At 37.0% G+C, this 16,353-nt stretch overlaps 1 protein-coding gene across 2 annotated transcripts in view; it reads left to right on the forward strand.

Annotated features, from left to right (window-relative positions):
- Window positions 1–16,353, forward strand: part of Cntnap5 (contactin associated protein-like 5) — a 921,488-nt gene that overhangs the window by 805,841 nt on the left and 99,294 nt on the right. For both annotated transcript variants that reach the window (XM_013020681.1, XM_013020682.1), the window contains exon 19: window positions 3,026–3,250. In XM_013020681.1, coding sequence (XP_012876135.1) covers window positions 3,026–3,250 — 225 coding nt within the window. The remainder of the gene's footprint in view (window positions 1–3,025; window positions 3,251–16,353) is intronic.

A 16,353-nucleotide genomic window follows, 5' to 3' on the forward strand; every position in this document is an offset into this window, starting at 1 on the left:
CCTGAGCTCTTTTGCTTAAGGTTATCACTCTACCACTTGAACAACAGAGCCACTTCTGGGTTTTGTTGTTGTTTTTTTTTTTTCTGTGATTAATTGGAGATAAATGTCTTTCCTGCTTCAAACCACAATCCTCAAAGCTCAGTCTCCTGTGTAGCTAGGATTACAGGTATGTGCTACTGGTACCCAGGGAATGTAGTCAATGCTGACATTATTGGTCTACGGTATTATGGAAATGAGTTGCTAGTCACTTTTCCCCTCAACAGTTCTTCCATTTATGCCAGTAGGTTTTATAATTCAGAGTACTCAATGTATTAAATCTGCTTAATATTAGATAATAAAACATGAAACTAGCTAGGTGTTGGTGGCTGTCATCAAAGTTACTCAGGAGGCACAGATCTAAATATTCCAGTTGAAAGCCAGCCTTGTCAGAAAAGTCCATGAGATTCTTATCTCCAAATACTCACCCAAACTCTGGAAGTATAATGTGGGTAGGGATAGAGTTCTAGCTTTGAGTAAAAGAGCCAAGCGAGAGCATGCACGCCTAGATCAAGCCCCAGTACCAGCAAACCCACCCAGCACTACCCCAAATAATATACACATATACACACACATACACACATGTGCACACATACACACATATAATAATAAGAATACAGAAGTATAATAAATAGTGTAGTCTATTTACACTGTTGGATCTGGCTTTATCCTGAAGTAGACAGTATCTAAAAATTAAAATTAATTCAATCAAGAGCTGGAAGAACAATGAGGGAAATTTGCTTTGATATATCTAATCATAAAAGTATTCATTTTTAATATCTTGTCCTCAATATTAAAAGAAAGGAGCAATAAGTATGTCATTCTTACTATGATATTCATAACAGAATAGTTTGAACTAGATGTATATATGAGTGTATGCACAAAAATCAATTACATGCTTCCTATTTTGTTAACTGGGACATGACAGCTTAAAATTCAATCTACATGTCCTTGAGGAGGGAAAATATCAAAAAATATCATTCTAAGAAAATGCTTGAATCAAGCAGATGATTAACCAAAATCTTCACAGTCAAAAGTGTCTACTGTGAGTTTATAATCAAGAATTGCAATATCATAACTTGCATGATAAATGCAAAACATTTCTCTGAGTCTTTAGGATTCCCAGTCTGCCAGGCTATATGCATGAATAGGCAACATTATTTTCTTTTGGCACAATATAAATTTTTCACAAGGTAGAACAAATTTATAATAGAATTAGGAAGCAAAACCAGAATTAATTATGTTCTAGAAGCTATTAAGTCAGAGGATTTCAGGAGGAATTAAGGACATTCGGCATGACACTTGGGATGAAGGTCCATTCATCATATCTGTGTAGGCTCAAGGTCACTGTGATGAGGTGTGCTGCCTGGTCCAAGATGTGTTGTTTTACAAAAGAAACTAGCTTTCTCAACCTGAGATAGTAAAGGGATAAGATTGTAAAAACAAAAGAAAAAAAAAAAGAAAATCCTTGACCCAAACATAACAAGTCTTACTTTAGTATTTCCATGGATGAGCAGTCAATAAAGAGATTTATTGCATGATGGTTCCTGGGATGGGTTAAGGTTAAATCTTGTCTAACAAGACAATTCCTGCCAAACCTCGAGACAATGTTCTTTTGTCCTCCCAAATCCATCTCCTCTAATACCCTGGGAATGCTGATAAAGTGTTAAATCACATTCATCAGAGGAGAAAATCATCTCCATGGGATTCACGGTGTTTTCTGGGACCACTCAGCCTACATGGAAGCAAGAGAAACCTCTGATCTAATGCTTATCATTGCTGTAGTTCCCTTAAACTAAAATAAACCAAGAAGAGCATCACAAGAATTACTGGTTGGTTTCTATTAATTGTATAGGTTCCTGTATGGGTTAACTGTATAGGTTTCTAGTAATTGAATTTCTTCACTTGCCAAATAGCACATTTCTCAAAGGTATGGCAGACCTTTATCCAAAGGGCTATGTACTCGATTGTTTGCCTGAGTTCCAATGATCACACACCAGAAAACTGAGTCCTAGAGCTAGACTATGGCTTTTCTATTTTTTATAAATACTTTGTGTACTCTTCCCCTGATCCTCATACTTTGGATGTACCTGTACACCCCTTGCTGTAACAGTAATTCAGAGCCCAATCACCTCCTAAAATTCCTGATAAGCACCAGCCAGAACTGTTGGAAGCTCTTAGAAGTTTTTATTTTTTTAATTTATTTTTATGTTTTTGGGTCGGTCGTGGGGCTTGAACTCTGGGCTTGGGCGCTGTCCTTGCTCTCTTCAGCTCAAGGTAAGTGCTCTACCGCTTGAGCCACAGCACCACTTCCAGGTTTTCTAGAGGCTTATTGGAGATAAAAGTCTCACGGACTTTCCTTCCCCGGGCTGGTTTTGAACCGTGATCCTCAGATCTCAGCCTCCTGAGTAGCAAGGATTACAGGCACGAGCCACCGGTACCTGGCTAGAAGTTTTAATTTTGTGTTGCTTCTTCACCACTGATTTTCTGGGATAATACACCCTCTGTAATCCAACTCATTTTGCTCCTGCCTCTGCCTCTGCCTCCTAGCATGGGATCACAAGCATGCACCACCAAATCTGGCTCAAGATTTCAGTTTTGACAGTAAAATGGTCCCAGTAAAATTTTTCTATGCATTATGCTGCAGGCATGGGTATTTGTTTTTACTGCTCCCCAAATTCAGTATACAGTAGTCATTCTGAAAATAAATGTATTTTGAACTAGACTTAAATATTGGGAGGTGAACTTTATAATTCTCTCCTGGCAATGTAAGCTTGTTCCAAGTACTAGACTTTTGTGAGTCTCAAGTTTCTCATTTGTAACCAGGAGTAATGGATTATTAGGGGGATCTCCTAATATGATATATACAACCCATACCACACACATACAAATGGATAGTGTGTAGGAGATGGAACCCAGGAAATTATGCTTATTTTAAGCAACTGATGAAACACTTCATTGTGTGCTCTCTTCCCTTTCTTTTTTCCAGAGGTTTCTGCAGTGTTTGAGGCCAGTGCATCCATTACTTACATGTTTCAGGAGCCCTACCCTGTGACCAAGAACATGAGCCTCTCATCTTCGTCTATTTACACAGATGTGACTCCATCCAAGGAGATCATTGCACTCAGCTTTGTGACTGCTCAGGCCCCTAGCCTCTTACTCTTTATCAATTCCTCTTCTCAGGACTTCCTGGCTCTTTATATCTGCAAAAATGGTAAGTACCCTTGTCAGGCAGCCAGGTGGAGTGCCAGCCTGGCATAGAGGAACAGTGGATGCCCTGCAGACCTCTGCATAGTTTTAACCATGAGCAGGTCCCAGCTAGGAAGCTTATTTCCAGACTTTCAACAACACTGTTGATTATACTTTACCTTTATGGGTTGCAATTGATATTCAGGGCTAGTGTCATGTCAATTCGCCAACTAAAGTTTCAAATGCATCAGCTTTAATTTGTGTTAACAGTGTAGCAGTAATTCTTGTTATTTAGTTGGTGCTGTAATCTATTAGGTGTAAAGGAGAATATCATAAGCCTATCTGAATTTTAGAAGGACACTTGCCACATATAATGTGTCATCTATGTTTCAGGCTTCTTTGCTGAGGGTTGTGAAAACACCCAGAAAAAATGCAGGTTGTTTTAAAAGCAGTCAATTGTCACAAAAGTCTAGTCTCTGTGAGTCATCACCGGTGGAACAAGAACCTTGCTTCCGAGAAGAGAATTTCTTTAGGAAGGTTTTAACTTTTTTTAACCTAATGACAGATGGTACAGACTGGTATCAATCTGGGTATCTTCTTTGACAAAGAATATTATTGTTTCATTAATAAAATTCTATTTCCTATTTATAATTATTCAACTAATTATAAAAGACATATTTTTTACAGCGCATTTTCCCTAAAATACATGCATGGACTCAATTATTTTTGAAAGCTATAGTAAATTATTATTTATGTTTCAGGGCTATGATATCCTCTGTGAAATAATGTTTGAAGATACCATTTCACAATTTGCAAGGTGTCAAGCAGACAGACCTTAGGTTCCTATGATTAAATTGTCCATTATTACCTTAAGAGGTCAAAACAAGACCATATGTTGAAAAGAATGAAGACAAAATGGAAGGTACACAGGTTAGAATAATAGAAGGGAAAAACTTATTTCATACAAGAAATATCACTGGTCACCAAATATGATGGCCACCAGGTAAGATAAAGCTTCCTTTCCATATGACTTTATTACATCTTGAAAGGATGAGGGCTCTTAATCTAGCCATGGCCAAGAAAGCTTTGAAATTAAAATTCTTTGGAATGGCATAATAGCATCATGGATGTCTTGTCAACCTAGAGAACTCTGGTCAGTGATGAACATGCCCCCTCCACTGGAATCTGTGTGGATCACAACAGGGTTTTTTTTTTTTTATCAGTTCTGCTAAACTTACATGGCTAAGCACTAACCAAAGAAAGACTAAGAATGCATTGCACATTCAGAGTTCTTTATAGATCTTAGGAGGAGGTTCCACATTATTTTCTTGTTTTACTTTCTCTATTTTTATTTCACTTTGTCCTTCTTTGCTTCATCTTCTTTTGGGAACACTTGGAAAGCAAAGAATAATACACTTTATATTTGAAAGTATGATCGATCTGTGGGTCAAATCAGTGCATCAAGTTCAAACATAATAATGACCCACAAGACATAACAGGTCTCATTCTGAGAGCAGCATGGTGAGAGGAGAAAAATGAGAGAACGGAAAATATAGAGAGATAAAGAAGACCAGAATGAAGAGGTGACTTGTTATTCTAAGCCCACCTGGTTTGGAATACTCCACAAGAGAGAAATGAACTACTTCATGTTGGTAAATCTCCTATTTATTGGAAAATAACCACAAAAATGTTATCAACATATCAGATAATAAAGTTTGTCTCTTGAAATTAACAGGCTGTCTCAGCATATGGAGGTGTGGAGAGGTGGAGTAGATTAATGTAGGCAGCCAGTAGCTAATTTTTGACACCACTGTAATCAGAACTTACATCTCTTGATAAGCAGAGCAGAAATCTCCCTTCTGAAGCAGATTATTCTTTCATGATATGGTTGGATCGTAGTAAGATGGTTTTTAAAATGTTAAAGTATGTGAGTTAAGATATTGGATCCCTGTAAATTCTGTTTTGGATATGCTTTTACCTGCATATTTATGGCAGTTATGCCATGCTTACAGAAATTCAATTGGCACAAATGCAGTCACTGTACACAGTAATAGGGGGATCAAATTACTTTAATGAATTCACACTGCAGTTGATGCCATACCAAGACTGAACCAATGGTCCTGTCATATACCCTACTATTAAAAACTGAGCCACACTGACATTAAATAAGTAGTTTAAACTCTCACAGGAAGTGAACCTGTCACAGTACTGAATCGCCTTTTGCAATCTGATGGCATATTCTGTATTATTACTTTTCTTTTAAAGACAGTCTCATTATGTAGCCAAGACTGGTTTCAAACTTGAAATCCTGTAGCCTCATTCTCCTAATCCTGGGAATACACATGTGCTCCACCAAGTCTAGCACTGTATTACTAGCTGTAGGGGTTAAACTTAATTCTTAAAAATAAAAAAGCATGTAATTTTCAGCAATTGAAATTCTTTTAATAAATTTTTTTTTTTAGCTATGGGGCTAGAACTCGGGGACTGGGCACTGTCCCTGAGCTCTTCTACTGGGGGCTAGCACTCTATCACTTTAAGCCACAAAACCCACCTGGTTTTAAAGTAGTTAATCAGAGATAAGAGTCTCACAGACTTTCCTGCCCAGGGCTGGCTTTGAACCACGTTCCTCAGAGCTAAGCCTCCTGAGTAGTTAGGATGACATGCATGAGCCCCTGAAGCCTGGCTGGGAATGATATTCTTGAATTAAGCTCTGTTCCGATCTTCTTATACAACAGAAGACTTTCCTTAATAGAAGCTGTATCTGATCCTAACCATACATAAGAGTTAACGAGATATTCATATCTTAATTGTTTCTTGTTAAATCTAGGCCTCAGAGAGGGCATTAAAGCCCAATATGGGTAATCTTGTATGTCAGGTTGACTGTCCAAAACAGGTAGTAACCAAACACCCCTCTGCACTTTAGCAGTCCAGAGACCCCTTCTGCCCTGGACCTTGGTGAAGGACTTAGTGGTATAGAATCCTGTACACATTCTATCATTTTCTCATACCTCAGAGACACAACTGAGATCTGCTCATTCACTTTGTGCCATTAGCTCTGGACAGTTACTAGTCTATCTGCACAGTGTGAAAGATTGAAGGAGATGAGCAGGATAAGCAAGATATGGCACTGTCCACAGATGATAAGGAAAAAGAGAGATTCAGACATTACCTTCCGGTTTTTGACAACCTAGATAAAGAGTCTTGCAGTTCCCAGATTTTTAAACCAATCTCATTCAAAGGAAGATTTTTGTCTAACTTTAAGGATAAAACTCATAAGATTGTTATAAAATGGAATAAAATATGTCAGTGGTCATAAGTTCCTTCTTATTAGTGATTCTTAGTTAATAATAAATGAGTAATTTTTTGAAGAAGTCATAGGAACAGATGAGAAAGAAACCTAACCTGTTTACAACCAGGTTGTGATTCTTTAACTCTTGGTGGTCCTGAAATTTGAATTCAGAGACTCACATTTACTTGATTTGTTTGCTCCAGGACCACACTTCATCACTTGGGTCAAAACACCCAGTCTGGGTTTTTGTTGGCTTACTAGAGATGACTCTTGTGGACTTTTATGCAAGGACTGACTTTGAATTACCATCTGACTGGTCTGAATTTACTGATTAGCTAGGATTACAGGCATGAACAACAAGAACCCAGATTTTGTGATTCTTTATTCCCTTCTCATGTAGCCTTACATGATTGCATGTGTATGTCTTTTTGCTAATACCCCATTTGAATAGTTCGAGATATTGCTCTGAGGAATAACAACTGATAGCTCTACAACTTGTTCCCAATTTAATGTTCAATTACCATATATGATTATATGTTGAATGGGACCTGCCATTATCAAGAACAAGGAATATATTTAACATGACTTTGATATACTATAGCAAGAAATATCCTTCTGAATCTACCTCTGGAATTTAGGAAGTCTTAAAGTATAATGAAAATGAAGACAATTATAGGTTAACTGGGAAAGATCTTTATCTGAGAGTGTTTTTATAGTAAGACCGACTCACAACTTTCTGCAGTGGAATTAAGAGTCTGGCGTGAGTACAGACTTCTTGACATTTTTGTGATTTAAAACACTTTTGAGAATCTGGCCAGAGCTATGGAGAGGGTCACCTTAAAAGGAGTCCTATTTGGTCTCTTGAGAAGAAGAAAATGCTCACAACCAGCTTTACCAAATGGATCTAATTCCAGAATTATGGAGGAAGAAGCCAGTGTGGAGAGTTACATTATCAATCATGTAAACACAGAGCCAAATTCTCAACTTGCAAAGCTAAGCAAAGTAGAGAAGAGAATATCAAAATGTGATTCAAAATTCAATACATATTCTCCAAAAATAATAAAATTGAAGAGGGGGTAGTGTGGGGGAGAGATAGGGGAGAATAAGGAAAGGGGTGACATTGATCAAGATATATATCTATAAACTCTTTATCAAATTGCAACTTCTTTGTACAATTGCTGGAAGAAAATAAGATTCTAACTTAAAAAGTAAAAATGAATTTAAAAAAATATGTGGTTCAAGCCAGGTGCCAAGGGCTCATGTCTATAACCCTCAGGAGACTGAAATTTCAGTTTCAAGCCAGCCAAAGAACATCCTGTGAGAATCATATCTCCAATAAACCACCAAAAAACCTGCAAGTGGGGCAGTGGCTCATTGGTAAAGGACTAGCCTTGAACAACAAGGCTCAGAGATAGCACCCAGACCTGAGTTCTAGCCTAAGGACTTGAATGTACAAACTTTACAAAAGGAATACAAAAAATGTGATTCAAAGTCATGTGTACATGTCTTTTCCTGTTAGGATCTTGAGAAGCCTGTTTGGCATCTCTTTTGCCCCTTATTATTATTATTATTGAACATTTCTTTAGCTGTGGGCTTGTTTGGTTTATCTTTTGGCTGCATTTTCAAGTGAGGAATTCTTCCTTAATGCAGGAAGGTGTCTTACCAGTAAGGAGGAGCAGAGGCATGAAGAGAGGCATTTGGAGGTCAGGGAGTCCTTGGGAGACAGGGATTACATATTTCCACAGTTGGGGATTTTCATCAGAACATCTTATAGTCTCCACAATTGGAAGAGAAGGGGCTTTTAATGGAAGGGAAGAGTCTAGGGAACATGACAAGAGGGTACTAAAGATACACTTAACCTTCACAATAGTCTATTGAGTGATGATTCTGCCTGTTCCATAACACCAAAAAATGTCTGCTTCAAAACTTGTCACTTAAACACTCTTAGAACACCCATATTTCAGGTACCATAAAATGTACTGGAGATGCCTAGACAGAAAGATTATGTCCTGCCTTGAACAGGAGCCACTACATGTCAGAGATAGTAGGTACATACTGACTAGGTACAAATAGACAAGAGATATTTTATCCAAGTAGAGGAAAGCAAAGACTATCAGTCCCTTCTAGTACAAGAGGTTTTATGAAAGACACAACAGTATTCTCTAGGCAGACATAACTTTTAATAAAAATGTTCTTTTGTTCATTATTTCATCATTGTATTCTCATTTCATTGTGGTATATACAACTATATATATTTCCAATTATTCTTTTTTATTTTATTATTAAGTAGTTGTACCAAAAGTTTACAATTCCTTAAGTCAGCTTATAAGTACAATGCACCTTGATCAATGTCACATATCCAATTGTTCTCCTCCTTTATTTTTCCTCCTACACCTAACCTCAAGTTATATAGTTAATTTTCACATAAAATATAGATTATGATGAAGCAATTTGCTTACACTTCATAATTTTATAACTCTAAGTTCATCAGTCTATGGTGAAATCCTTGGTATACAATATCGGGATGGATGGGGTTCTCAGGTCACTGTCCAATTCACAGGCTGAAATTTAACTCCCCAATGTATCTATGTATCCATTTATCTATCTATCTATCTATCTATCTATCTATCTATCTATCTATCTATCTATCTATCTATCTATCTATCTATCTATCTGTCTGTCTGTCTGTCTGTCTGTCTGTCTGTCTGTCTGTCTGTCTGTCTGTCTGTCTGTCTGTCTGTCTATCTATCTAGTATAAAGAATAATTTAATCTAATACAATCATAGGATTGAAGCCCTGATCAAAAAGGAATAATATCTTTATAGAAAGAGACAATAGAGATCTGTCTATCTTTCTATCTTTCTATCTATCTATCTATCTATCTATCTATCTATCTATCTATCTATCTATGTCTGACACCACATCTGCCCATTTCTATTTCTCAAATCATATAAAAGTTAGAGTTAGAAAAAAGAGTGAGAAGGTAGCATGTGCAAACTAGAAAAATGTTTTTTAAATAAGTTTTTATTGTGAAAATACAATACAGAGGGGTTAAAATTACATGAGCAAGATAATGAGTACATTCTTATCAAGCATTGATGCCTCCTCCTTTGTTTTGCCCCTACCATCCCTGCCCTCCAATCTCCATGAATACACCCCCTTCCCCCTGAGCTGTGGCCCCCCCTCGTGCCAAAGTTGTAAGGCTTGTACATCTCATTGTTGTAATGGGTCCACCTGTATCCCTATTTAAACAATTTGTTTTTTCCCTTCCCCTCCACAAATTATACCAACATCAAATACAGTGAAAACAGGGGTTATACCATGGGGGAGGGACATACAAAGCAACACAAAAAATCACATGGTATCTTATAAATAAGTTAGAAACAATAGCAAGAAAGAAAAAAACCCTTTGTCCTTATCTTGGGGTTCATTTCACCTAACATCATCTTATCTGACCTTTTCTGCTTGTCCCAGACATATACTAGTTATTGCAAATAAGGGAAACCATGGGACCTATGTTTCTTTGGGCCTGGATTACTTCACTTAATATAATTTTTTCCAAATCTTTTCATTTCCTGACAAGTAGGGCAATGCCATTATTTCTGATGGAGGCATAGAATTTCTTTGTGTATATATACCACATTTTCTTGATCCATTCATCTACTGAGGGGCATCTGGGTTGGTTCCATATCTTAGCTATGGCAAATAATGCTACAATAAAGGAAACCTACTGCATTGTTGGTGGGAGTGTAAAGTCGTTCAACCACTTTGGAAAGTAGTATGGAGGTTCCGGAAAAAAGTTTTTAGATAGGAGAAACCAAGTCAATTGGGACATATCAGAGCTGTGAGAAAATAGGTTTATATTTTCTGTGTCACTCAATCCATACAAGTATGTTTAACCCACTGAATAGACAAAAAACCAAGTAAAATGATTAAAATCAGTGTGCATTGTACACTGTAATCTACAAAGCATTTCATTTTCTTTTTGATAATGATGATGATATAAAACAAAAGTCAACATTCAGAGTTAAACATTTAGTTAAACATTTAGAGTTAAAATTGAATGCAAAGAGTAATGGAAACTTCCCAGTATCTTATAATTAAAAAAAGCTGAACACTTACATTATCAGAGGAAAGAAATGTTCAGTGGTGGATGCTTACAGGGATTGGTTGCTGGCTGTCATCAGACACAAGCAGTAGATTTTGCTACACACAGCAGGAAATAAAATAAAATAAATAAAAATAATATAATTAATAAATATGCAAATCAATAAAAATAACATAAAACAGGAGTGTGATAAAGATCTTCAGGGAATGAGTCTAGTATTTCTAAGAGAGAGAAAGAGACAAAGAGTAAAATCTGGGAAACGGTATATCTACAGATAAATGAAGAACTCTGCTCACTACAGGGCCAGCTTAGCAAGAAATAGCTGAGGAGACGTATTCAAACCTGAGGGAAACTTCTAACCTTCACACCAGGCCCCTGTATGTGGACTTAGCTGGCAGTGTACACCAACACTGAGAACAGTGAAGGTAGTGGAGACAGCAGCCACTAAATCAGTCCTAAATCCATTGGGCCAATAACATTAGTCGAGGGTTCATATGGAAAGAAAGCTAGGGAAGATATCAAAATGCAGCTTAATCTATTTAGCCATGCAGGGCTCTTTTAATAGCTATTGCCTTAATCTGTTTGGATTTCTGTGACAAAATACCACTGGCTGGGTGGCTTAAACAAAGAAAGTTCATCTTTTCACATTTAGGGGCTAGTAAGTACAAAATCAAGGTGCTCATAGATTTAGTGTCTGCGGAGGGCTCTCCTATTTTAGTTGGCCACGTTTTTTCTGATTGCTAAAAATAAACAACAACAACAACAAAAAACAACCAGGGAGGTAAGAAGAGAGGGATAAGAGGAGAGAGAAAGGAAGGAAGGAAGATAGAGACAGAGAGAAAGAAAGACCGAGCAAGAGGGATAGAAAAGAAAAAGAGGAAAAGAGAAGTGGGAAGGGAAAGAAAGAGAGAGAGAGAGAAAGGAAGAGAGAACAACAGAGAAAGGAAAGTATTTGTTTTCCAGTGTCTCTATATAAAGACACCTACAGGTATCTTATAGATCAGGATCTCACACTTGTGACATATTTAAGTTGGATTACTTCCTCAGAAGCCCCATCTTCAAATACAAAATGTACAGAATACTGGGGATAGGGATCAATATATGAATTTTGGAGAGACAGGAAAATTCAGTTGATAACATTCACCATGTTTTATTTGCTGTTCTATGTGGTAAAAACTGGGAAATGAATATGGTGTCATTGGCTTTATGGAGATTCTTGAGGTTAGGAGTATTTGATTCACTTCTATAATGTCAGCATCTCTCAAAGTTTGTTACCACACAGAAAACTCCTGGATTGAATGATGCATTTTGGATCTAGTAGCAGCAGAATGCATATATCTAGTACCTGTTGGAATGTTCCCAGAGTCCATGACAAGATTTTGTAGAGAAATGGAGTGGATTTGCCTCTGGGTGAGTAAAGAGCCCAGAAACATAACCAGGACATAAAAGAGTGAAGAAAAATTTACCATGTGCCAAAGTAAGATCTCTGGAGATAATTTTCAAGCCAGTGTTCTCCCTGAACACAGAGAGCAAAAGGGCTTTTATTTTGGTACCGGACAAATGTATAGTCCCACACAGCATGCTTGTAAAGATCTTTTATTTTGGTATACGATACACACACACACACACACACACACACACACACACACACCTTGCTTAGGTAGATGCTAAAATCACATGTTCAAAGAATTAGCAGTTTTGATGCTGATGGCAGATGCCAGTTGTTCATACCTGTAATCCTAGCTATTCAGGATGCTGAGATCAGAGGGCCAGGGCTCAGAGCCAGCCCAGGCAGAATAAATTTTGAAGGTACATAGACCATAATTTAAAGGATTAGCATTTTTTCCTCTACCAAAACAGGTCTGCTCCTTGGAAGTATCTGCCTGTTGCAGATAACAATGTCAAAGGGTTGGAGCACAGTCATATTAGGGAGAGGGTGATACCTTACTATTGGGTCACCAAAAATTTCTCAATAAACTTGGCTGGGCATCTAAGTTATATGACTGTGGGATTTATTATTCTTCACAGGACTTCCTGAGATTTTGTGTGGTCACTTGTGATGTATGTGTGAAAATCAGGGTTCTTTGAGAAGTAGCTCTTTGTAGAGCTTCCATTCTGTGACTTTATTTTTTGAGGGCCTTCTGGGTCTTTTAACTTTGTAGTTTTCTGCTTTAAACAACTCATAAGGAAATATCCAAGAAGCGGGTAACTATTTGATTTTGCAACAAAGTTGGTCTCCTACAACTGTAGTACTAGAATGAGTCAGGATTATTATTATCTGCCCCAGTGATGGTTCACTGTTAATTTAAAAAATTAAAGCACACTTGAGGTATTTTGGTTTCTTCATCTGTAAATTTGTGATAATTGTGTTGGTCAAGGGTTTCACAGCAGGGTTGTGGGAGATTAATGAGATCCTGTCTGGAGAAATAAGATGAAAGGTGTGGGATAAATACTAAGCAGGTTTATTACCTAGCACCAAACTGCTGTCTGGTTACTGAGCCACCTGTATTTATTTTTTAAAAGCTAAGTAGAGAGATTGGGGGATTGACTATTTAGCTTTTTGACAACAACTATAATTAAAGGTTTAAGGATTAAGGAAATGGTTTGAGTCTGTGTGAGGAAAGCTTTTCTCAGAGAAAAGACATGTTTTCTTTCTCCTTAGAGCACTTGACCTGTAAATACTTACATTTCAAGATGTGAAACAAATTTAGCAGAAGTCTCAAGTCCCTGGCTTAGTCAGTGCTCTGAAGCTAAATTCCTTTTGTGCAACAAGGAGGTCTTGGATGATCATTATTTTTCTTAATTCAAAATTATTGAAGATATATTTCCTTTTTAATAAATACTTTGAATTACTGATGTCAAGAAATGAGAGATCTGGAAGTCAGGTCCCTTTTTCTAAAGCTGCACTGTTAAGATAGACTGTGAACAGTTTCAATATCAGATTCTGATTCCTGCCACTTCCCCTCTTGAGTCCTTTGATGTCTAAGCTACAGAATGCTTCATTGGTGCTAACACAGTCATGGCCAACCACAATAAGCCTTTGGTTTTTGACAGTTCTCATAGGCAACAATGATTATTTAAGATTATAATGGGGCTGACAAATCCTTATCACACAGTATTTTTACTGCATATCTTCCATGTTTCTATGTTCAAGGGAGTCACAAATCCTTGTCTTTGGCTCTCAGTTTTGCATATAGTATTCAGTTCAGTAAGATGCTGTCTACATACGTACCATATCACCATAGGAACAAGAGACTATACTGCAAATTGAGATGCACAGTGACAAAATCATCTAACCATGCATTCTTTTTAAAAAAAATATTGTCAAGGTGATGTATAGAGGGTTACAGTTATATAAGTAAGGTAGTGAGTACATTTCTTTTTTTATTTTTTATTGTGAAAATGCTGTACAGAGGGGTTACAATTACATGAGCAAGATAATGAGTACATTTCTTATCAAGCATTGTTGACTCTTCCTTTGTTTCCCCTTCCCATCCTCCCATCTCCACCCCACCCATCCTGGCCAAAGTTGTAAAGTTCGTTTTTCAACATTACTACTAGTACATCTCATTGTTGCAATGGGTCCACCTGCATCCCTATTTAAATGGTTTGTTTTTGCCCTTCCCCTTCATAAATTATACCAACATCAAATACAATGAAAGTAGCAATAAAAAGCAAAAAAAATCATCTTATAAATATACCGTGGGGGAGGGACATAAAAAGCAACAAACAAATCATCTTATGAATATGTTAGAAACAATCACAAAAAAGAAAAAAGAAACATTTGAGTCCTTATCTTGAAGTTCATTTCACCTAGCATCAAATTATCTGACTGTTTCTGCTAGTACATTTCTTGTCTAACTTGTTACCCCTTCCCTCATATTTCTCCTACTTTTCCCCAACCCCAATTTATTCTTTTAAAACACATTTTTATTTATCTTATTATCTTTAAGTACATGTACAAAGGGCTTACCATTTACAAAGCAGCCTATGAATACAATATATCTTGATCAATATCACCCTTTTTAGCATTCTTATCCATCTTTATCCTACCTACCCCTTGCCTCATGCTTCTTAATTTTGTAGGGTATATTCAGGATTGTTGACTGTATTCTATCCTTCTTCTCCTATGCATTTGTTCACCCCTTTTCCCTTTGACCCCACACCACCCCTCTCAAATACCCACTTCCTGGTATTTTATTTTACTAAACTTTGACTTTGCCTATCTAAGAAATGACACTATTTGATTTCTCACTTGAATGAGCTTTACTTCTCAGAATGTGTTCTGCCACAAATACACATATGACTGTAATTTCAGAGTGTGACTTTGTGCCATGTCACATGTTTAGAACTCTGCATCTAAAATTTTTTGTAATTACACTGTGGTACATGCAGATGTATCTAATGATACCATTTTCTGTAAAGCAAGTCCCAGAACGTAGTTAGAGACCTCAGAGCTGAGACTAGCTAGTCAAAACGGACAATTATTGCAAACTGAAAAACAAGTAGAACACATGCTTTTAAAGTTAATGAAGTTTACTGGAGGGTTTTCTCTTAATTTTTTTTCTTTATTTGGCTTTTGGGTTTTTTTGGTTTTGTTTATTACATGTGTGCTGATACTGAGGCTAGAACTCAGAGTTTTAGACTCTTTTCTAAATTTTAGTGAGCTGTACAAGGGAAGTATTATTTGATAAAACAATATGCTAATGCTCTACCACTTAAGCCACAGCGCCACTTCCAGCTTTTTTCTTTTTGCTTATGTGGTGGTGAGGAATCGAACCCAGGGCCTCATGCATGCAAGCACTCTACCACTGATCCACCTTCCCAGCCCCAGTACAATGCATCTTGATCTGTTTTACCCCCTTCAACAAACACATCCTCCTTTGACCCACCCTTTCCTCACATTTCTCCATTTTTGCCATATACAATGAATTCTTGACTCCACTCTCCCCCTCTCCTCCCTTCACTGTCTAATTGTTCCCCTTTAAAGGCCCCACCCCTTACAAGTACCCACTTCTTGGAGCTTATTTTATTAGAATTTGACTTAGTCTTCCTAAAACATTGTACTATTTAAGCTCTCCATAGCACCTATTATAATTCAGGTAATTCATCTGAAACTATTTGCATACCACCCAGCATGTTTAATTATAGATTTATATGTACATTCTCTACCACTAATGAAAGAAACAAGACAACCTTTGTTTCTATGGCTTACTTCACTTAATATAATTCTTTACAAGTCTTCCCATTTCCATATAAATGCTATAATATTATTCTTTCTAGTGGATGAGTAAAATTCCATTATGTATATACACCAGATTTTCTTGATCCATTTGTCCATTGTGGGTATCTGGGCTTATTCCATAGTTTAGCTATGGTGGATAGTGCTGTAATGAACATGATTGTACTGGTGGTTTTACTGTAGCATTGTTTCTATTTTATTAGATATATGCCCAGGAGTGGAATTGCTGGATCATAGAGTAATTCTAGGTTTTGTTTTTTAAGTGACCTCTATACTGCTTTCCAGAGCAGTTGAACAATCTTATATTCCCATTAACAGTGGATTAGAATTCCCTTTTAGCAGCATCCTCACCAGCATTTGTTATTATTTGTTTTTTTGATAATGGCCATTCTAACAGTGGTGAAGTAGAATCTCAGTGTTGTTTCAATTTGCATTTGCTTTATGGACAGAGATGTTGAGCACATTTTTATGTGTCTATTTTTACTTTTT

The sequence above is a fragment of the Dipodomys ordii genome, unplaced genomic scaffold (genome assembly GCF_000151885.1).
Source record: "Dipodomys ordii isolate 6190 unplaced genomic scaffold, Dord_2.0 Scaffold52, whole genome shotgun sequence".
Lineage (NCBI taxonomy): Eukaryota > Metazoa > Chordata > Mammalia > Rodentia > Heteromyidae > Dipodomys > Dipodomys ordii.